At 46.5% G+C, this 24,288-nt stretch overlaps 1 protein-coding gene across 1 annotated transcript in view; it reads right to left on the minus strand.

Moving 5' to 3' along the window:
* The window catches only part of mao (monoamine oxidase), a 63,288-nt gene that overhangs the window by 22,111 nt on the left and 16,889 nt on the right, over positions 1-24,288 (minus strand). The window contains exons 2-3 of the mRNA XM_021578875.2: positions 10,427-10,521; positions 10,039-10,176 (exon numbers count right to left, since the gene is read on the minus strand). Coding sequence (XP_021434550.1) covers positions 10,039-10,176; positions 10,427-10,521 — 233 coding nt within the window. The remainder of the gene's footprint in view (positions 1-10,038; positions 10,177-10,426; positions 10,522-24,288) is intronic.

Here is a 24,288-nt window from a genome sequence, read left to right on the forward strand (position 1 = left end):
TTCTCTCTCTTTCTCTCTGTCTCTCTTTATCCTTCCTCCCTCTCTCCTGGGCCACTCAGAGGAGGATAAACTATATTAGAAAACTCCTTGAGGCAGAGATTAGCATCTCCAGTCGCTAGCGCTCACCGCTAATGCTGGAGAGAGGCTGGATGCACTGAGGGTCATGTGGTTGATACACAGGCAGAGAGAGCGGGTAGTCACTAGATGGCCATGCTGGAAAGGACGATATTGTTATCAGAACTATGCGAAGTAGGGTTTATGGTTAGGGTTGTGGTTGAGGCTAGGGTTGTGGTTGAGGCTAGGGTTGTGGTTGAGGCTAGGGTTGAGGTTAGGGTTGTGGTTGAGGTTAGGGTTGTGGTTGAGGCTAGGGTTGTGGTTGAGGATAGGGTTGTGGTTGAACAGGGATGTGGTTGAGGATAGGGTTGTGGTTGAGGATAGGGTAGTGGTTGAGGATAGGGTTGTGGTTGAGGCTAGGGTTGTGGTTGAGGATAGGGTTGTGGTTGAGGTTAGGGTTGTGGTTGAGGTTAGGGTTGTGGTTGAACAGGAATGGGGGTGAGGCTAGGGTTGTGGGGGAGGATAGGGTTATGGTTGAGGTTAGGGTTGTGGTTGGGTTAGGGTTCTCTCCCCCTCTCTCTCTCTCCCTCTCTCTCTCTCCCTCTCTCTCTCCACCGCTCTTGCTGTCTCAACCTCTGAATGCTTGTCTATAAAAAGCCAACTGACATTTACTCCTGAGGTAATTAATACTGCTGGTCATCTATAAACGCTTGAACCTCTTTAAGAACTATCTGGCCTTAATGGTCATGTACTGTTATAATCTCCACCCGGCACTGCCAGAAGAGGACTGGCCACCCCTCAGAGCCTGGTTCCTCTCTAGGTTTCTTCTTAGGGAGTTTTCCAAGCCATCGTGTTTGTTCATCTGCATTGCTTGCTGTTTGAGGTTTTAGGCTGGGTTTCTGTATAAGCACTTTGTAACACGCCTTTCTAAATACATTTGATTTGATTTGAAAGAAGCTAGGGTTACAAGGAAACCAAACCGGTCACGTTATGTGTGTGAGTGTTTCAAAATAAATGTAAACATACATTGTTATTCAATAATTTTATCCACACTGATGGCACGCTTAAGCATACTGTGATGCCAAATGCTGTGATGCCAAATGCTGTGATGCCAAGTGCTAAAATAGAACTTGGTTCTATTTGAGACGCTCGGCAAGTCCCGCATTTCCCATCTCCTTATTGGTTTTCACGGAGATACAACCTCACATACAGTAGTTGTATAAAAGACAACGAGGAGATATTAATCAAAGATAATTAACTAAAAACGTACCTTTTTATGTGTGGATTAATCGTCAGAGTAGAGAAACATAACATTTTTGTATGATCTGGGTCAAAAGGCTACAAAGAACCAGCTAAAAAGGGGATCAATGTTCATCTCCCGGGACAAACTGCTAGCAACAGCACAGCCATGGATGTTTCATATGTCTTTATACTTGTCCCCAAATGAATTTAGTTGGTTCACAGTTGCGTGTCATAATCACGTCTGGTGGGGATAGACAAAATCAACATGTGCATGATGGCACACGAGGACGCACACGCGGGGCCGTGTAGCCATGGTGTTAGAGTTAAGGGTAGTGTTAAGGCTGGGGTTAGGGTTGAACTGGGATGTGGCCATGATGCTAGGGTTAGGGCTGAACCAGAATGTGGCCATGATGCTAGGGTTAGGGTTGAACAGGGATGTGGACATGAAGCTAGGTTTAGGGTTGAACTGGGATGTGGCCATGATGCTAGGGTTAGGGTTGAACCAGAATGTGGCCATGAAGCTAGGGTTAGGGTTGAACAGGGATGTGGACATGAAGCTAGGGTTAGGGTTGAACTGGGATGTGGCCATGAAGCTAGGGTTAGGGTTGAACAGGGATGTGGACATGAAGCTAGGGTTAGGGCTGAACCAGAATGTGGCCATGATGCTAGGGTTAGGGCTGAACCAGAATGTGGCCATGAAGCTAGGGTTAGGGCTGAACCAGAATGTGGCCATGAAGCTAGGGTTAGGGCTGAACCAGAATGTGGCCATGAAGCTAGGGTTAGGGCTGAACCAGAATGTGGCCATGATGCTAGGGTTGAACCAGGATGTGGACATGAAGCTAGGGTTAGGGTTGAACCAGGATGTGGACATGAAGCTAGGGTTAGGGTTGAACCAGGATGTGGCCATAAAGCTAGGGTTAGGGCTGAACCAGGATGTGGACATGATGCTAGGGTTAGGGCTGAACCAGAATGTGGCCATGAAGCTAGGGTTAGGGCTGAACCAGGATGTGGCCATGATGCTAGGGTTAGGGCTGAACCAGGATGTGGACATGAAGCTAGGGTTAGGGCTGAACCAGGATGTGGCCATGAAGCTAGGGTTAGGGCTGAACCAGGATGTGGCCATGATGCTAGGGTTAGGGCTGAACCAGGATGTGGACATGAAGCTAGGGTTAGGGCTGAACCAGGATATGGCCATGAAGTTAGGGTTGAACTGGGATGTGGCCATGAAGCTAGGTTTAGGGCTGAACCAGGATGTGGACATGATGCTAGGGTTAGGGTTGAACTGGGATGTGGCCATGATGCTAGGGTTAGGGTTGAACTGGGATGTGGACATGATGCTAGGGTTAGGGTTGAACTGGGATGTGGCCATGAAGCTAGGGTTAGGGCTGAACCCGGATGTGGACATGAAGCTAGGTTTAGGGTTGAACTGGGATGTGGTCATGATGCTAGGGTTAGGGTTGAACCAGAATGTGGCCATGAAGCTAGGGTTAGGGTTGAACAGGGATGTAGACATGAAGCTAGGGTTAGGGTTGAACTGGGATGTGGCCATAAAGCTAGGGTTAGGGTTGAACAGGGATGTGGACATGAAGCTAGGGTTAGGGCTGAACCAGAATGTGGCCATGATGCTAGGGTTAGGGCTGAACCAGAATGTGGACATGAAGCTAGGGTTAGGGCTGAACCAGAATGTGGCCATGATGCTAGGGTTAGGGTTGAACAGGGATGTGGACATGAAGCTAGGTTTAGGGTTGAACTGGGATGTGGCCATGATGCTAGGGTTAGGGCTGAACCAGAATGTGGCCATGATGCTAGGGTTAGGGTTGAACAGGGATGTGGACATGAAGCTAGGTTTAGGGTTGAACTGGGATGTGGCCATGATGCTAGGGTTAGGGTTGAACCAGAATGTGGCCATGAAGCTAGGGTTAGGGTTGAACAGGGATGTGGACATGAAGCTAGGGTTAGGGTTGAACTGGGATGTGGCCATAAAGCTAGGGTTAGGGTTGAACAGGGATGTGGCCATGAAGCTAGGGTTAGGGCTGAACCAGAATGTGGCCATGAAGCTAGGGTTAGGGCTGAACCAGAATGTGGCCATGATGCTAGGGTTGAACCAGGATGTGGACATGAAGCTAGGGTTAGGGTTGAACCAGGATGTGGACATGAAGCTAGGGTTAGGGTTGAACCAGGATGTGGCCATAAAGCTAGGGTTAGGGCTGAACCAGGATGTGGACATGATGCTAGGGTTAGGGCTGAACCAGAATGTGGCCATGAAGCTAGGGTTAGGGCTGAACCAGGATGTGGCCATGATGCTAGGGTTAGGGCTGAACCAGGATGTGGACATGAAGCTAGGGTTAGGGCTGAACCAGGATGTGGCCATGAAGCTAGGGTTAGGGCTGAACCAGGATGTGGCCATGATGCTAGGGTTAGGGCTGAACCAGGATGTGGACATGAAGCTAGGGTTAGGGCTGAACCAGGATATGGCCATGAAGTTAGGGTTGAACTGGGATGTGGCCATGAAGCTAGGTTTAGGGCTGAACCAGGATGTGGACATGATGCTAGGGTTAGGGTTGAACTGGGATGTGGCCATGATGCTAGGGTTAGGGTTGAACTGGGATGTGGACATGATGCTAGGGTTAGGGTTGAACTGGGATGTGGCCATGAAGCTAGGGTTAGGGCTGAACCCGGATGTGGACATGAAGCTAGGTTTAGGGTTGAACTGGGATGTGGCCATGATGCTAGGGTTAGGGTTGAACCAGAATGTGGCCATGAAGCTAGGGTTAGGGTTGAACAGGGATGTAGACATGAAGCTAGGGTTAGGGTTGAACTGGGATGTGGCCATAAAGCTAGGGTTAGGGTTGAACAGGGATGTGGACATGAAGCTAGGGTTAGGGCTGAACCAGAATGTGGCCATGATGCTAGGGTTAGGGCTGAACCAGAATGTGGCCATGAAGCTAGGGTTAGGGCTGAACCAGAATGTGGCCATGATGCTAGGGTTAGGGTTGAACAGGGATGTGGACATGAAGCTAGGTTTAGGGTTGAACTGGGATGTGGACATGAAGCTAGGGTTAGGGCTGAACCAGAATGTGGCCATGATGCTAGGGTTAGGGTTGAACAGGGATGTGGACATGAAGCTAGGTTTAGGGTTGAACTGGGATGTGGCCATGATGCTAGGGTTAGGGTTGAACCAGAATGTGGCCATGAAGCTAGGGTTAGGGTTGAACAGGGATGTGGACATGAAGCTAGGGTTAGGGTTGAACTGGGATGTGGCCATGAAGCTAGGGTTAGGGCTGAACCAGAATGTGGCCATGAAGCTAGGGTTAGGGCTGAACCAGAATGTGGCCATGAAGCTAGGGTTAGGGCTGAACCAGAATGTGGCCATGATGCTAGGGTTGAACCAGGATGTGGACATGAAGCTAGGGTTAGGGTTGAACCAGGATGTGGACATGAAGCTAGGGTTAGGGTTGAACCAGGATGTGGCCATAAAGCTAGGGTTAGGGCTGAACCAGGATGTGGACATGATGCTAGGGTTAGGGCTGAACCAGAATGTGGCCATGAAGCTAGGGTTAGGGCTGAACCAGGATGTGGCCATGATGCTAGGGTTAGGGCTGAACCAGGATGTGGACATGAAGCTAGGGTTAGGGCTGAACCAGGATGTGGCCATGAAGCTAGGGTTAGGGCTGAACCAGGATGTGGCCATGATGCTAGGGTTAGGGCTGAACCAGGATGTGGACATGAAGCTAGGGTTAGGGCTGAACCAGGATATGGCCATGAAGTTAGGGTTGAACTGGGATGTGGCCATGAAGCTAGGTTTAGGGCTGAACCAGGATGTGGACATGATGCTAGGGTTAGGGTTGAACTGGGATGTGGCCATGATGCTAGGGTTAGGGTTGAACTGGGATGTGGACATGATGCTAGGGTTAGGGTTGAACTGGGATGTGGCCATGAAGCTAGGGTTAGGGCTGAACCCGGATGTGGACATGAAGCTAGGTTTAGGGTTGAACTGGGATGTGGCCATGATGCTAGGGTTAGGGTTGAACCAGAATGTGGCCATGAAGCTAGGGTTAGGGTTGAACAGGGATGTAGACATGAAGCTAGGGTTAGGGTTGAACTGGGATGTGGCCATAAAGCTAGGGTTAGGGTTGAACAGGGATGTGGACATGAAGCTAGGGTTAGGGCTGAACCAGAATGTGGCCATGATGCTAGGGTTAGGGCTGAACCAGAATGTGGCCATGAAGCTAGGGTTAGGGCTGAACCAGAATGTGGCCATGATGCTAGGGTTAGGGTTGAACAGGGATGTGGACATGAAGCTAGGTTTAGGGTTGAACTGGGATGTGGACATGAAGCTAGGGTTAGGGCTGAACCAGAATGTGGCCATGATGCTAGGGTTAGGGCTGAACCAGAATGTGGCCATGAAGCTAGGGTTAGGGCTGAACCAGAATGTGGCCATGAAGCTAGGGTTAGGGCTGAACCAGAATGTGGCCATGATGCTAGGGTTGAACCAGGATGTGGACATGAAGCTAGGGTTAGGGTTGAACCAGGATGTGGACATGAAGCTAGGGTTAGGGTTGAACCAGGATGTGGCCATAAAGCTAGGGTTAGGGTTGAACTGGGATGTGGCCATGATGCTAGGGTTAGGGCTGAACCAGAATGTGGCCATGATGCTAGGGTTAGGGTTGAACATGGATGTGGACATGAAGCTAGGTTTAGGGTTGAACTGGGATGTGGCCATGATGCTAGGGTTAGGGTTGAACCAGAATGTGGCCATGAAGCTAGGGTTAGGGTTGAACAGGGATGTGGACATGAAGCTAGGGTTAGGGTTGAACTGGGATGTGGCCATGAAGCTAGGGTTAGGGTTGAACAGGGATGTGGACATGAAGCTAGGGTTAGGGCTGAACCAGAATGTGGCCATGATGCTAGGGTTAGGGCTGAACCAGAATGTGGCCATGAAGCTAGGGTTAGGGCTGAACCAGAATGTGGCCATGAAGCTAGGGTTAGGGCTGAACCAGAATGTGGCCATGAAGCTAGGGTTAGGGCTGAACCAGAATGTGGCCATGATGCTAGGGTTGAACCAGGATGTGGACATGAAGCTAGGGTTAGGGTTGAACCAGGATGTGGACATGAAGCTAGGGTTAGGGTTGAACCAGGATGTGGCCATAAAGCTAGGGTTAGGGCTGAACCAGGATGTGGACATGATGCTAGGGTTAGGGCTGAACCAGAATGTGGCCATGAAGCTAGGGTTAGGGCTGAACCAGGATGTGGCCATGATGCTAGGGTTAGGGCTGAACCAGGATGTGGACATGAAGCTAGGGTTAGGGCTGAACCAGGATGTGGCCATGAAGCTAGGGTTAGGGCTGAACCAGGATGTGGCCATGATGCTAGGGTTAGGGCTGAACCAGGATGTGGACATGAAGCTAGGGTTAGGGCTGAACCAGGATATGGCCATGAAGTTAGGGTTGAACTGGGATGTGGCCATGAAGCTAGGTTTAGGGCTGAACCAGGATGTGGACATGATGCTAGGGTTAGGGTTGAACTGGGATGTGGCCATGATGCTAGGGTTAGGGTTGAACTGGGATGTGGACATGATGCTAGGGTTAGGGTTGAACTGGGATGTGGCCATGAAGCTAGGGTTAGGGCTGAACCCGGATGTGGACATGAAGCTAGGTTTAGGGTTGAACTGGGATGTGGCCATGATGCTAGGTTTAGGGTTGAACCAGAATGTGGCCATGAAGCTAGGGTTAGGGTTGAACAGGGATGTAGACATGAAGCTAGGGTTAGGGTTGAACTGGGATGTGGCCATAAAGCTAGGGTTAGGGTTGAACAGGGATGTGGACATGAAGCTAGGGTTAGGGCTGAACCAGAATGTGGCCATGATGCTAGGGTTAGGGCTGAACCAGAATGTGGCCATGAAGCTAGGGTTAGGGCTGAACCAGAATGTGGCCATGATGCTAGGGTTAGGGTTGAACAGGGATGTGGACATGAAGCTAGGTTTAGGGTTGAACTGGGATGTGGCCATGATGCTAGGGTTAGGGCTGAACCAGAATGTGGCCATGATGCTAGGGTTAGGGTTGAACAGGGATGTGGACATGAAGCTAGGTTTAGGGTTGAACTGGGATGTGGCCATGATGCTAGGGTTAGGGTTGAACCAGAATGTGGCCATGAAGCTAGGGTTAGGGTTGAACAGGGATGTGGACATGAAGCTAGGGTTAGGGTTGAACTGGGATGTGGCCATAAAGCTAGGGTTAGGGTTGAACAGGGATGTGGACATGAAGCTAGGGTTAGGGCTGAACCAGAATGTGGCCATGATGCTAGGGTTAGGGCTGAACCAGAATGTGGCCATGAAGCTAGGGTTAGGGCTGAACCAGAATGTGGCCATGAAGCTAGGGTTAGGGCTGAACCAGAATGTGGCCATGATGCTAGGGTTGAACCAGGATGTGGACATGAAGCTAGGGTTAGGGTTGAACCAGGATGTGGCCATAAAGCTAGGGTTAGGGCTGAACCAGGATGTGGACATGATGCTAGGGTTAGGGCTGAACCAGAATGTGGCCATGAAGCTAGGGTTAGGGCTGAACCAGGATATGGCCATGAAGTTAGGGTTGAACTGGGATGTGGCCATGATGCTAGGGTTAGGGCTGAACCAGGATGTGGACATGAAGCTAGGGTTAGGGCTGAACCAGGATGTGGCCATGAAGCTAGGGTTAGGGCTGAACCAGGATGTGGCCATGATGCTAGGGTTAGGGCTGAACCAGGATGTGGACATGAAGCTAGGGTTAGGGCTGAACCAGGATATGGCCATGAAGTTAGGGTTGAACTGGGATGTGGCCATGAAGCTAGGTTTAGGGCTGAACCAGGATGTGGACATGATGCTAGGGTTAGGGTTGAACTGGGATGTGGCCATGATGCTAGGGTTAGGGTTGAACTGGGATGTGGACATGATGCTAGGGTTAGGGTTGAACTGGGATGTGGCCATGAAGCTAGGGTTAGGGCTGAACCCGGATGTGGACATGATGCTAGGGTTAGGGTTGAACTGGGATGTGGCCATGATGCTAGGGTTAGGGTTGAACCAGGATGTGGCCATGAAGCTAGGGTTAGGGTTGAACTGGGATGTGGCCATGATGCTAGGGTTAGGGCTGAACTGGGATGTGGCCATGATGCTAGGGTTAGGGCTGAACCAGGATGTGGCCATGAAGCTAGGGTCAGGGTTGAACTGGGATGTGACCATGAAGCTAGGGTTAGGGTTAGGGTTGAACCAGGATGTGGCCATGAAGCTAGGGTTAGGGTTAGGGTTGAACCAGGATGTGGCCATGAAGCTAGGGTTAGGGTTGAACCAGAATGTGGCCATGAAGCTAGGGTTAGGGTTGAACCAGGATGTGGCCATGATGCTAGGGTTAGGGTTGAACTGGGATGTGGCCATGATGCTAGGGTTAGGGTTGAACCAGGATGTGGACATGATGCTAGGGTTAGGGTTGAACTGGGATGTGGCCATGAAGCTAGGGTTAGGGCTGAACCAAGATGTGGACATGAAGCTAGGGTTAGGGTTGAACCGGGATGTGGCCATGAAGCTAGGGTTAGGGTTGAACTGGGATGTGGCCATGAAGCTAGGGTTAGGGTTGAACCGGGATGTGGCCATGAAGCTAGGGTCAAGGTTTGAACTGGGATGTGGCCATGAAGCTAGGGTTAGGGTTGTGCTTGCGGGTTAGGGTTGAACCGGTATGTGGACATGAGTGCTAGCGTTAGGGGTAAGGGTTGAGTGAGGTCATGTCTTCTCTAGCATGGCCCGATAGTGTTCAGTCCTTTCAAGCATGGCCAGATAGTCATGACTGGAAGAGAGACATGCATTTCCTCTGCATTAGAATGTGAGAAAACAGATTCTGTTCTGGCTGTCTAAAGCCGGGTGGACACTACACGATTTTGGCCCCGCTTTAGCTGTCCCAGACACGTTTTTGAGATCGGAGACAAAATCCACATGTCGTTGCCTACACAGGATGCGCGGCCGTCACATTTCATGTGAGCGAGTCAGAGACACAATCTGAGGGCTATCGATCTCATCTTTGAGCCGTCCCAGACGACCCAATATTTTCAAATATGTTTTCATTTATCGGCACAAAATCAGCAATGCTCTTCTAGTGTGAGACAAGTTCTGAGAACGGTGATCAGCAATAGCCAATAAGAGCAGAGAAGAAGAAAGTGAGCTGATGATGTTGTTTAACATTATCCATGTAGCAGGAGCAATGACTGCTACTAGTATGGGTTTGTACTCGCCTTTAACCAAGTGTCAAATCTTTACCGCTCTGAAGTTCACAAGCAATGTTTTCAATTCAAAAGGTTGGCTAGATATTTCAGCTTTGTATGGCAAGCGTGAGTGTCTGACTGAAAACGTTTACGAGGCTGCTCTGAGCGTTAAATCTAATGACATCATTACATGCATGTAGCGTGTAACCCCCTGTCTGTGCCAGATGGTTTAGTCTACGCAACACTCTGTTGGCAAGACAAACAAAACGACAGGAAAAACAATGGTTTAATGTGAGAGGCTCAGTGATGTTAGGATGTTGTGTACACCTGGTTTAATGGAAGTGGTCAATACTAACTGCAGCCAAGCCCTGCTAACAGTGCTGTCCTGTGTTTGTTCTGTTCAATTAAATAAGTAGGACAGGGACAGACGTGGCCTATGTGGTCCCGCACTGGGTTTCAGCATGCTTGCACATGCACACACACACACACACACACACACACACACACACACACACACACCTTTACATAATGCACCAGCCTCTCCTCCTCGTTGACTTTGTAGGTCTCGACTCCGTACTCTTTAGCCAATCGGAGGATCCGATTCTGTGTAGGCCCGATGTAGGCCCCACCCAGGTCAACATACTTAGTCTGCTCATTCTGGAGAGAGAGAGAGAGAGGGAGGGAGGGGTTCATCAGACAAGAAGTGGACCATCCTAATCCCAGAGATCAATTTAGTTTAAATCTTTAACCAAATCAGTTGCTTGAAAATGATTTAAGTTATAACACAAGTTAAGCTGCTAGACAGCATCTAGAGAGGGACCTGGTACGGTCATCAGAGAGAGAACTGGATTCTTATCGGGATTACACTTTGACTGGCACTTTGCCTGTGGTCTGACTGAGGTCTTACCCGTACGGTGAAGGTCCGTCCACCAACCCGATCTCTAGCTTCCAGAACCACAGGACTCAGCCCTTTCTCCTTCAACAGCTTAGCTGCACTCAGCCCTGAATGAGAGAGAGAGGGGACAGAAAGAGAGGGAGAGGGAGAGAGAGGGAGAGGTTAGTGTAAACATGCCAGCTGAACATCTAATGTGGATGAAATGAAGATGTCCCTCCTCTCCATATCCCCTCTCTCGTCCTCCCCCTGTGTTTGTCCTGTTGTGTAGAACAGGAGAGTATAGCCCAGTGATATAGCAGGCTGTGATACAGTATGAGTCTGTGAGAAAACAGAAGGCCAGAGGTGGAATAAACTCCAGAAATCTCTATAAAATGTTATGTTTTGGTGCTGCTAGGGCAATTCAGGTGGCTAATTGGTGACCTTTTGACTGAAGAATGCATTCGTTTATATGATTGTGTTTTGTAAGTTGATGATGGAACATTTTGTACTTGTAAATGTCGTAAATTTGTATTGGTTGTGTACATCAAATCAAATCAAAGGGTATTGATCGTGTACACAGTTTAGCAGATTGTATAGCGGGTGCAGCGAAATGCTTATGTTACTAGCTCCTAACAATGCAGTAAAATGTCAGACAAGTATACAAATAATCACCAATTTAAAAATGTAATGAGAAAGAGACAAACACATCAACTGATCCCCTGCTTATTTCAATATCAAGGAAGTGTAGAGAGCAGAAAATAGCTGAAGACTTTCACATCCCCAACACACACACACACACACACACACACACACACACACACACACACACACACACACACACACACACACACACACACACACACACACACACACACAGAGTGAGAGAGAGGGAGGTCCCCAGCTGTAGTTCATCTGTAATTGACCTACAAGCCTCTACCCCTAACCACTTCTCCATGCCTCATCAATCTCATAAAAAATGAATAAATCACACCCTATAGTGTTCCCTCATAATAGCACATCTCATGGGTAATAGGGTAATTTGAGACACAACCTAGGACAGTACTTTATATCTATCAGTCCAAAGTTAACACACATCCACATATAGAATGGGCTGTTTCCCCTACACTCGTAGAAAAAAAGGGTTACAAAATGGGTCTACGTTTGTCCCCCATTGTACTGTAGAACTTTTTCTGGTTCCAGGTAGAACCCTCTTTGGTTCCAGGTAGAACCCTTTATGGTTTAATATAAAATCCTCTGTGGAAAGGGTTCTACATGGAACCAAAAAGGGTTCTTCAAAGGTTTTCTAAGAGTGTACCACTCAACAGTCAGCCCACTCCCAGTCCAAACCATAAAGGTCAAGCTCATATCAGTCATTTTCTCTTGTTTTGTTTCTTGCTTTCAAAAGTGTTTTCAATAGTGTTTTCAATAGTGTTTTCAATAGGGTTTTCAATAGTGTTTTCAATAGGATTTGCAATCGTGTTTTCAATAGGATTTGCAAATGGGGTTTTCAATAGCATACAAGAGTCAAAAGCAGGGGTGTCCACTGTCCAACACTCCCCCTGGAGAGATAACCACCAGCAGGATCATTTGGCCAATGGCTACTTGTTTGTTATTGTGACTGAATGATACTACAGAAGTAGTGTGGGCCTTTCTCATCACCATAGTGACCCCAAGGCCATCTCAGTCTAGAGCTTGATTCAATAAGACATTACATTTCACACATGTAATTTCAGCTGAAGCTAGGCGAGGTCACACAGGCACACACACACACACACACACACACACACACACACACACACACACACACACACACACACACACACGAAGGATTAGGCACAATGGAGCCTCGAGCAGGCATGCAGACAGAAGACACACAGGCAGCAGTGTCCCAGTGCCAAGGATCCATTCAGAATGTCTCAGTACACACAGGTTGTAAAACACAGCACAACCATCCTAAGCAGAAACTGTGTGCCAAAACGCACTTTATATTGCTCTGACACAATGGAGGTGTTAGTTTGTCCAGTGAATACAGACTGTATTCCATTCTCTCCTACTGGGAGAAGTGTGGATATTCACCCCAAGACACTGCTCTACATACTGCATGGTAAATCTAACAAGAGCTGAGGCCAACAGGAGGTAACTAGAGGAGAGGGAGGTAGTGTGTGAGGGTAAAGGAGAGGGACGTAAAAGGGGGCAGAGAGGGGAGAGATGGAGGAGTCAAATAGAGAGAGCGAGAGTGGAGAGATGGACTTGATAAATAAAGACGCACTGTATTCATCTCCACGGTCCGTGTTGCCATCTCTCAACAGGAGCTCCCATCTGTCTAAATGTTCTCATGGCCCCCTCTCCATCCCGCCATCCCTCCCTTCGTTTATCCCTCCATTTCTGGAGAGCAGCCTGGAAAGCTACCAGGGTTTATGTTGGTTTAAGCATACTTGTCATGCATTACCAAACTTCTCCATTGCCCTCTCACACACACACACACACACACACACACACACACACACACACACACACACACGCACACATGCGCATGCACACGCACACACAGCGCTCTGGGGAGTACTACTTCTTTTAAGTAAATTGATGCTATTAGGTGTTCTCTATCCAAAGGTCAGACAAGCGCAATTGTCCAAAACAAAAACAAGCTCCGACTGTTTAACCTTGTTGTTTATGCCGACAGCACTCTGGAAAAACAAGATAACTTTACCCCTGAGGTTTTGCTTTGATCAAAAACCCATTTGGGGGTATATTATTTTTTTCAGAAGAAAATGATGAATATAAAATAAGGATCCAGTCAGAGGATTTCTTTGTTCCATTTGGATAGAGGTCATTTGTCTGGCTGGGACGAGACAACAATGAGTGTGTTATGAAATACATGAAATGAAATGAGCAGCTGAGCATCTAAGAATATTATGGACACATGCAGTTTGTCTGATGCCTTTTTTCTAGCTGAAAAGAGAGAATAGAGAGAGAGAGAGAGAAGAGCCTGAGAGAGGCAGAATCTCTGAAAGATTAAGGGAAGTGATAAATAAATAACTTTGTGATAAATGGTATATCAAAATTGCCCTGCAATATGGCCAATGGTTGTTTCCCTTTTTACTTGGAAGTAGAGACATTGATTTCATTCCACAAAAAAACTCAACAATGCAGTGATTAATGCTGCTATAGCTTAATTCCCAGTTAAACTATAAGAGACACTATTTTGAAGTCCGATTGGTGTATAGGGCTGGTTGGTTAGGTTTAGGATTGGTGTATAGGGCTGGTTGGTTAGGTTTAGGATTGGTGTATAGGACTGGTTGGTTAGGTTTAGGATTGGTGTATAGGGCTGGTTGGTTAGGTTTAGGATTGGTGTATAGGGCTGGTTGGTTAGGTTTAGGATTGGTGTATAGGGCTGGTTGGTTAGGTTTAGGATTGGTGTATAGGGCTGGTTGGTTAGGTTTAGGATTGGGGTATAGGGCTGATTGGTTAGGTTTCGGATTGGTGTATAGGGCTGGTTGGTTAGGTTTAGGATTGGTGTATAGGGCTGGTTGGTTAGGTTTAGGATTGGTGTATAGGGCTGGTTGGTTAGGATTAGGATTAGTATTGGGGTACAGGGCTGGTGTGGTGGAAGAAGACTGAGGAAGATCAAGAACTGTTGTCTCAGATGAGATTAGGGCTCCTATAACTCATATAATAATTCATGGTCCATCAATGAGAGAGGCTGGTCTGAGAGTGCAGACAAATCTGCAACGCTCAACAGTGGCATCTATTGTGAGACATTTCCAGCAAAACAACAGGTAAGATGTGCATTCTGCAAGGGCATCTGACTGAACTGCTTATTACAGAAGTAAATTGAGCAAAGCCTCCAAACCCACTTGTGTGTAATTGTTTCTGTATTTCTGCTTAGGACCCAACGGTTACCTCTCACAGGCGGAAGAGGTAGGATTTTCACTGCTGTGAGGAAACTGCAAATGTTGATATGGTCATCAGAAACAATGACATACAACTCAGAGATTCGGGACAGAGTGTTGGCAGACAACATTACATTTGGAATATTCACAATGTAAGCATTACAACTATTTCTATAGTCCTGAAACAACATCAAGTCAGGATAAAGAAGTTGTACACTGTTCCCTTTGAGAGGAACTCTGAACGAGTCAAGCAACTCAGGCACCAATATATCCAGGTAAGATGACTATAAAATACAGAACTGGATTTGAACAAAACCAAACAGGGCAGAGGCACACAATGACATGTTTTAAGGTATAATGTAAACTACCGTAATAGACTAACTCTTGTGTTGCCTTGTGGATTGATTTTAGAGAGTCATGGAGATTGAAGCCAGGCAAACACCCCACATATTCGTCTTTGTGGATGAGGCTGGTTTCAACTTGGCCAAAATACAGCGGCGAGGAAGGAATGTGATTAGGAAAAGAGCCACAGTGGATGTCCCGGGCCAGAGGGGTGCCAACAGCACAATGTGTGCAGCAATATCCTCTGATGGATTGCTGTTACATAAACCTCTAATTGGGCCATACAACACAGAGCGTCTCATTACATTCCTGGATGACCTCTATGGAAGGGTTGTGCCAGGTGAGGAAAGGGTTGTACCAGGTGAGGAAAGGGTTGTGCCAGGTGAGGAAAGGGTTGTGCCAAGTGAGGAAAGGGTTGTGTCAGGTGAGGAAAGGGTTGTGTCAGGTGAGGAAAGGGTTGTACCAGGTGAGGAAAGGGTTGTACCAGGTGAGGAAAGGGTTGTGCCAAGTGAGGAAAGGGTTGTGCCAAGTGAGGAAAGGGTTGTGTCAGGTGAGGAAAGGGTTGTGTCAGGTGAGGAAAGGGTTGTGTCAGGTGAGGAAAGGGTTGTACCAGGTGAGGAAAGGGTTGTGCCAAGTGAGGAAAGGGTTGTGCCAGGTGAGGAAAGGGTTGTGTCAGGTGAGGAAAGGGTTGCGGTGAGGTGAAATCAGCCAACTTTTGTAATTGTATGGAACAATGTGGCATTTCACCACTCCTGTGCAGTCAGAGTGGTTTACAGCCCATCCCAGGATGGTGTCACTTTTCCTCCCACCTTACTCTCCATTCCTCAACCCCATAGAGGAATTGTTTTCCTTCCACCTTACTCTCCATTCCTCAATAGAGGAATTATTTTCCTCATGGAGCTGGAAGGTTTATGACCACCATCCACATGATCAACTGTCCCTCCTGGACGCAATGAATGCTGGATGCCTGGACATATCTGCAGAGACTGCCAGGGATGGACCAGGCATGCCAAAAGATTATTTCCTAGGTGTGTTGCCCAAGATAACATAAGATGTGATGTGGATGAGAACCTGTGGCCAAATGCAGAAGACAGGGTTGACTAGAATTGCTACTGTATCTGTATCGGTAGATGGTGTATATACAAATTCTTGTATTTTGGAATCACTCAATGCCAAAAAATGACATACCACATATTGAAGCATATTGTATCATGTCTGATTCATTCCTGTAACATATACTGCAGTGGATTCTAAACAGTAGAGGGGTGTCATTCTTGTTCTGAAAAGAAATTTTACAAAAGAAAACATTGCTACCTGTTGTTAGTGTTTTTCAGATCATTGTTTTATGAGTGACAAAGTGTGCTTGTTGGGTGACAACCTTTGCTTGTGTTATGGAAAAATGTGTTGATTTGAGACATGTATGAAGTATTTTGGTAGTTTCAGTGCATTTTGGATGTGAAATGAACTGCTGTGCCAAGCTGAAAGTTGGTTAGGAGAACTGTGTGAAGAGTTCTGTGTGAACTGTGTGAAGAGGTGTTGAGAAATGGGTCCTAGCGATTGTAAAAAAAACTGACACAAGGAATAAAATCAAATACACTAGAATGGAGCTATATACAGGGAGTACCAGTACCAGATCAATGTGGAGCTATATACAGGGAGCACCAGTACCAGATCAATGTGGAGCTATATACAGGGAGGACCAGTACCAGATCAATGTGGAGCTATATACAGGGAGTACCAGTACCAGATCAATGTGGAGCTATATACAGGGAGTACCAGTACCAGATCAATGTGGAGCTATATACAGGGAGTACCAGTACCAGATCAATGTGGAGCTATATACAGGGAGGACCAGTACCAGATCAATGTGGAGCTATATACAGGGAGGACCAGTACCAGATCAATGTGGAGCTATATACAGGGAGTACCAGTACCAGATCAATGTGGAGCTATATACAGGGAGGACCAGTACCAGATCAATGTGGAGCTATATACAGGGAGTACCAGTACCAGATCAATGTGCAGCTATATACAGGGAGTACCAGTACCAGATCAATGTGGAGCTATATACAGGGAGGACCAGTACCAGATCAATGTGGAGCTATATACAGGGAGGACCAGTACCAGATCAATGTGGAGCTATATACAGGGAGGACCAGTACCAGATCAATGTGGAGCTATATACAGGGAGGACCAGTACCAGATCAATGTGGAGCTATATACAGGGAGTACCAGTACCAGATCAATGTGCTAGCTACTTGAGGTAGATATGTACAGTGCATGAAGGCAGGGTAAAGTGACTAGGCATCCGGATAGATAATAACAAGACTAAAATGAAGAACAGAGTAGCAGCAGATGATGAAAGGTGTGTGTGTGTGTGTGTGTGTGTGTGTGTGTGTGTGTGTGTGTGTGTGTGTGTGTGTGTGTGTGTGTGTGTGTGTGTGTGTGTGTGTGTGTGTGTGTGTGAGTGTGCGTGTATGTAGGTTTGTTTGTGTTGTGTTGGTGTGCTCGTGTGTGTTATGTGTGTGCATATGTAGTGTTTGAACGTGTGAAGGATTTGTGTGGGAGTGACAGGGTAGTGTGTACACGGTGTGTATATAAAGTCTAGTGAGTGTGCGTAAGGTGCATAGGGTCTGGCTATTTAGCAGTCTTATGGCTTGGGGGTAGAAGCTGTCTCGGAGCCAGTTGGTCCAAGAGCCGATGCTCCAGTAGCGTTTGGTTGGAGCCTTTGGAAACGTTTTGTGCCTTCCTCTGACACCGCCTGGTATAGAGGTCCTGGATGGCAGGGAGCTCGGCCTCAGTGATGAACTGGCCTGTCCGCACTACCCTTTGTAACGCATTGCAGTCAAGGGCAGTGCAATTGCCATATCAAGCGATGATGCAGCCAGTCAAGATGCTCTCAATGGTGCAGCTGTAGAACTTTTTGAGGATCCGAGGGCCCATGCCAAAACATTTCAGCCTCCTGAGAGGGAAGAGGCGCTGCCGTGCCCTCTTTACGACTGTGCAGATGTGTGTGGACCATGTTAAGTCCTTAGTGACACAACCCTACATACACACACGCCAATGAATTTAAAGCTCTCGACCTGTTCCACAACAGCCTCGTCGATGTGGATGGGGGCGTGCTCTCTCCTCTTTCTCCTTCGGTGACTGGGCCTACCACTGCCATGTTGTCAGCAAACTTGATGATGGTGTTGGAGTCGTGCGCGGCCACACAGTCGTGGGTGAACAGTGAGTACACACCCGTGAGGGGGCCCCGTGTTGAGGGTCAGCATGGCAGAGGTGTTGTTGCCTAGCTTGGTGATGAGCTTGGGGGGCACTAGTGTGTTGAACGCTGAGCTGTATTCTATGAACAGCATTCTCACATAGCTATTTCCCCTCTTGCACAGGTGGGAGAGGGCAGTGTGAAGTGCAATTGAGATTGCATCATCTGTGGATCTGTTGGGGCGGTATGCGAATTGGAGTGGGTCTACAGTAAGGTTTCTATGATGATGGTGTTGATGTGTATCATGACCAGCCTTTCAAAGCACTTCATAATTACAGATGTGAGTGCTACAGGTCGATACTTATTTAGGCAGGTTACCTTGGAGCTCTTGGGAACAGAGACAATGGTGATCAGCTCATCCAGCCTCGTTTCAGAAAGACATAATATTGCAGCTTTCCTCTGATAGGAGACTCTCGAACGAAGCTCATCCATCTTATTCTCCAGTGACTGGACATTTGCCAATAGAACGGAGGGGAGCGCCGTTCAGTTTCTCTTCGCCTCAATTTCACTAGGACTCCACCTTGTCTCCCACGTTTACGCCTGCTGTGTTTTGGTAGCCCATGGAACAAAGGAATAGGGTCCGGTATGAACAGTGGAACAGCTGAGTCAGAGTTGAAGTTGTATTTAAGTCTAAATCAAGGTTAGTAACTGTCGATCTGATGTCCAGAAGTGTTTTGGCGGTCATATGTGATAATAGTATGGTCTTTCTGTACAAAGAAAGGAAAGATGGGTCGGAACTCGTAAGATGTCGCCCTTCTCCGTCGGCGCCATCTTGTCATCTTGTTGTTTGTGCTGCACCCGGTTGCCCTTTTCTCATGGCAACGGGCCACAAATCTTGCTGCTGTGATTGCACACTGGTATTTCGCCTAACAGATATGAGAGTTTATCAATGTTTGATTTGTTTTCAAATTCTTTGTGGGTCCGTATGATCTGTGGGGAAAAAAGTATCTCTAAGGTGGTCAAACATTGGGCAGGAGGTTAGGAAGTACAGCTCAGTTTCCACCTCATTTTGTGGGCAGTGTGCACGCAGCCTGCCTTCCCTCTCTTCCTATCTCTACCCCTGTTTATTCTCATCTTTCTCATTCTCTATCTGTCGTTATCTCTCTCCTTATCTCCTTCTCTGTCTCTCCCCATCCAGCCTCTCCTCTCTCCGCCCAGCACCTTCAGGCAGTTGCTGACCTGATTGTGTGGTGGTTTCTCTCGAATGTTAGTGAAGGGAGAAATCCAGATAGCTCTTTCTACTCTCACTGTCTGCTCTCTGCATAGCTACTGTTTGCCAGCCTTTTAAAATCCCAGCCTCCGCAACTTTCTGCTACTGAGAAACAACAACCAAGGAGGACTACAGTAGATTACAGAGTTTGTATGACAAATACACACGCGTGTGCGCACGCGCAAATACAAGCCAACGCCAACGCACACACATGTACGTGCGCTCCTAAGGACACCAACACAGGAGTGCACAGTCCAACACAGGAGTGCATTTGAAAAATCTTGGGTTACAAATTGTCCACCCCACCGCAAACATTCACCTTCCTCATTTTGCATCTGCCAGTGTCAAAACACAGAGCTTTTCACTGGGAAACAAGATTGAGAGGACAGCCGTGTTACTGTGAAAAAGTGTGTGTGTGTGTGTGTGTGTGTGTGTGTGTGTGTGTGTGTGTGTGTGTGTGTGTGTGTGTGTGTGTGTTGGCAGGGGTAAATGTGTCCATTGTTGTTCGAATGCCTTGCCTCTTTTCAGAAGCCAAACAACATCTTACAGCCAGTCCACAAAACAAACACAAACTACGAGTCTGGAGACTATTTGTTCAATAGCTCTACTCTACTCAGTATGCTTACAAAGAAGTTGTGAAACACCAGCTATGCAAAAGGGTATGCAAAAGACAAGTGCAAGCTGTCATGACAGTCCCGTTGTTGAATGCAAACACTTTCAGGTACCATGGTCATCTCAGCGGTCAGACAAAGGCCACAGAGTTGGTATTCACAAAGTCTCAGAGTGCTGATACAGGATTAGTTTGGTCTTTCAGATCTTAACAAATAACATTTTATTGACAGGGGAAACAGATCCTAGGTCAACACTTTTACTCTGAGAAGCTTTTTGAATAGGAGTCCAACTATGATTACGTAAATCTAATCAAATTTCCACTGTGATAGATGAGACTCTAACCTGCTGTAATCTATGTGACACTGTTAGTAGCTCTAATCTCCGTTTCACCCAATCAGACCAGACATGTCGTCAGTCACCTCATATATCCCTCCTTATATGACCGACTTTGATCCCTCTTTTTGCTCTCCTGTCTCTCTCTCCCCCCTCTCTCTTCCCCCATCTCCCTCGTCTATGCCGAACCCTCCCTCTCTCAATTCAATTCAATTAAGTATACTTTATTGACATGGAAAGAAAACACTTACATTGTCAAAGTAAACACATATCGATGATTGTCAAATACATGAATATACTAGACTGTTTGTAATTAAGCAACAATGATGATTGTGACTCATTTTAACAGCAATGGCAACAACAAAGTATATGAATAATCACACTGTACTTCTCACCGGCTGTCCCTCAGGTCTCTCTCTCAACTTCATTCTCCCTCCCTCCCTCCCTCCCTCCCTCCCCCTCTGTCCTAATGGCAAAATCACATTATCACTTCACATTATCACCGACAGCGCTGCAGATGGGAGGTGACATGACATCCACCTTTAACTCAGATTCTTTCCTTTTCAACGCCTCAGGAATCTCTCAGCCTGAGACAGCCAACAGACTAGCCTGAACCCAGAACTGTTTGGGCTATATGGTCAACAATCACCATAGCCCTTGAGGAAAAACCACATGATTTCACAAGTGGAAAATCACATGCTTTGCACATGTGAAATCATGTGAAACCATGTGTTTTTGGAACACTTCACATGTGATGATATTTCTCATGAAGTTTCACATGTGGATTTTGGTAATATAACACTGAGTGTTAAATTATGTGAAATATCACGTGAAGTGTAAAAAAAAAAAGAAGATTCACGTGACATTTTTGGGTTCAACATTTGATAACATGAAACTACACTGTAAGCCATTGCTGTTCATTTTATGGTAAATTGTACAGCCATTATACAGTACATTTCTACATTAATAGGATACTGTATTAGTGTTTTACAATATACACTACATTAACGAAAGTATGTGGATACCTGCTCATTGAACACCTCATTCCAAAATCATGGGCATTAATATGGAGTTGATCCGCCTTTGCTGCTTCTGGGAAGGCTTTCCACTAGATGTTGAAACATTGCTGCTGGGCTTCCATTCAGTCACAAGAGCATTAGTGAGAGCGGACACTGATGTTGGGCGATTAGGACTGGCTTGCAGTCGGCTTTCCAATTCATACCAAAGGTGTTCGATGGGGTTGAGGTCAGGGCTTTGCGCTGACCAGTCAAGCTCTTCCACACCGATCCAGACAAACCATTTCTGTACGGACCTCGCATTGTGCACGGGGGCATTCCCCAAACTGTAAAGTTGGAAGCAAAGAATCGCCTACAATGTCATCGTATGCTGTAGCGTTAACATTTCCCTTCACTGGAACTAAAGGGCCTAGCCCAAACCATGAAAAACAGCTGCAGACCATTATTCCTCCACCACCAAACTTTACAGTTAGCACTAATGCAATGGGGCAGGTAGCGTTCTCCTGGCATCTGCCCCACCCAGATTCGTCCTTCAGACTGCGAGACGGTAAAGCGTGATTCATCACTCTAGAGAACACGTTTTCACTGCTCCAGAGCCCAATGGCAGTGAGCTTTACACCACTCTAGCCGACGCATTGCTCATGGTGATCCTAGGCTTGTCTGCGGCTGCTCGGCCATGGAAATCCATTTAATGAAGCTCCCGACAAACAGTTATTGTGCTGATGTTGCTTCCAGAGGCAGTTTGGAACTCGGTAGTGAGTGTTGCAACCGAGGACAGACGATTTTTACGTGGTGCTTGCTTCAGCACTCGGCAGTCCCATTCTGTGAGCTTGCGGCTGAGCCATTGTTGCTCCTAGCTATTTCCACTTTACAATAACAGCACTTACAGTTGACCGGCAGTTCTAGCAGGGCAGAAATTTGACAAACTGACTTGTTGGAAAGGTGACATCCTATGACAGTGCCACGTTGAAAGTCACTGAGCTCTTTGGTAAGGCCATTCTACTGCCAATGTTTGTCTATGGAGATTGCATGGCTGTGTGCTCGATTTTATATACCTGTCAGCAATGGGTGTGGCTGAAATAGCTGAATCCACTAATTTGAAGGGGTGTTCACTTACTTTTGTATATATAGTGTATTTACTGTCAATTGCAATGCACTAAGGTACTTTTTTGCCCATCCTGCAAATGAACTTGGCATTCCTCACTTGCAAATCCATTTAAACTTATAGGATACTTTAGATACGCTTATGGCACAAACTGTTAAAAAAAAAAAAACAATCCTGTAATTTTACAGTAAGTTACTGGCTACTGAGCTGGGGTGAAAATAATGGAAACAACTTTTGATACACTAAACAAAAATATAAACACAACATGTAAAGTCCCATGTTTCACGAGCTGAAATAAAAGATCCCAGAAATATTAATTCGCACAAAATGTTGTGAACAAATTTGTTTACGTCCCTGTTAACATTTCTCCTTTGCCAAGATTATCCATCTACCTGACAGGTGTGGCATATCAAGAAGCTGATAAAACAGCATGCTCATTACACAGGTGCACCTTGTGCTGGGGCCACTCTAAAAGGCCACTCTAAAATGTGACATTTTGTAACACAACCCAATGCCTCAAGTTGAGGGAGCGTGCAATTGGCATGCTGACTGCAGAAATGTCCACCAGAGCTGTTGCCAACTGGCCTCACAACTGCAGACCCACGTGTATGGCAAGTGGTATGCTGATGTCAGCGTTGTGAACAGAGTGCACAATGGTGGCAGTGGGGTTATGGTATGGGCAGGCACAAGCAGGAACAATGCAGTTAACCTACTGTTCCTAGGCCGTCATTGAAAATAAGAATTTGTTCTTAACTGACTTGCCTAGTCAAATAAATAAAAAATAAAAAGCTACGGACAACGATTAGGGCCTAATTCATTTATTTCAATTGAGTGAAATTGTTGCATGTTGCGTTTATATTTTTGTTCAGTATATACTCTACAACTGAACTGTATTTTGTCAGTAAATATACAACAATGAACTGTATTCAGGAAGTACACAGAAATTCCGATATCGGGAAAAAAAGGAATTTAAATTTGGTTTACATTCTGAATTGACTGGAACTTAAATAGAATTGACCTAAACATTGGTTACTTTGGATGCAACCTCACCTGGGATTTGAAGTCACAACCTCTTAAATGACAGCAACCTGCATTTTCTGCCTCGCCACAGGGTCTGTGGCCATGATAGAGATTGTGTACAAAAGCTGAAAAACATGCGCACATCCAGGTACTTTCCACAGGTGCTGGAGTTGTAGCCAAACTCATGGAAAACAGAAAGGAAAATACTGCACACTGCTGCTCTTGCTCCCAAGGTGATATTTATGTATAACAACGTTTCGATAGAGATCGGCCATAGATTTATTATCAAGAATACATTTCTGAACTTTGCTAGAAGTTGCCCGGAATCAAGTCAATAATTGTGCCATTATCTTACAACACCAACTAAAAAGTAGCAGTGCTCAGAGACACTTGACATTAAGGCCTAGATTCTTTCTGATCAAGCGTAAACACAAGATAGCCGACACCCGCATTAGCTGGTGTTTTGGCAGTGTCGGAGGTGTGCATTAGAGCTGTCAAATCAGTGAGCAGCTGCTCGTGTTGGTTATTGTCATGAAGTCACACTACTTAAGCTAGAAGTTCAGAACGAGAAAGTGTAGGCTATATAGAAATAATAACACGCAAATTGAAAATCATTAAAGGATTTATATCAGCCTTGTCAATGTGTAGATTACATATCACAATCCAACTTGTAAACAAGGCTGCATGGGACTTCTGTTAATGCAGCTCCATGCAGCCAATGGCAATTTCCTCTTCAGGTACAACGCCAGGAGACACTTGTGGATTTGACAGCACTAACGCAGTTCTACCTCCGACACAACTGCTATGCGGGTGTTTGCTAGCATGGCTCTGATAGAATCTAGCCCTAAGTGGGCGTAAATGCTCTCGGGATTTGAACTTGCAACCTTTTGGTCTGGAGTGCATTATTGCCTCAGCAGTGCCACCAGATGGTTATTTGTTACCAAGAACATATAGTAGATGTTGTGGTGGCAGCTGCAGAGAAGGATTTGGGTATACAAGATTTCACTTCCGAAGAGTTAGAGGGTGTGTTAAGTGGTGGTGTTTTTAGCTCACTAACTGAATAGCTACATAAATAGATACGTTAGCCTATTAGCCACGTATT

The sequence above is a fragment of the Oncorhynchus mykiss genome, chromosome 22, assembly GCF_013265735.2.
Source record: "Oncorhynchus mykiss isolate Arlee chromosome 22, USDA_OmykA_1.1, whole genome shotgun sequence".
NCBI classification, from domain to species: domain Eukaryota; kingdom Metazoa; phylum Chordata; class Actinopteri; order Salmoniformes; family Salmonidae; genus Oncorhynchus; species Oncorhynchus mykiss.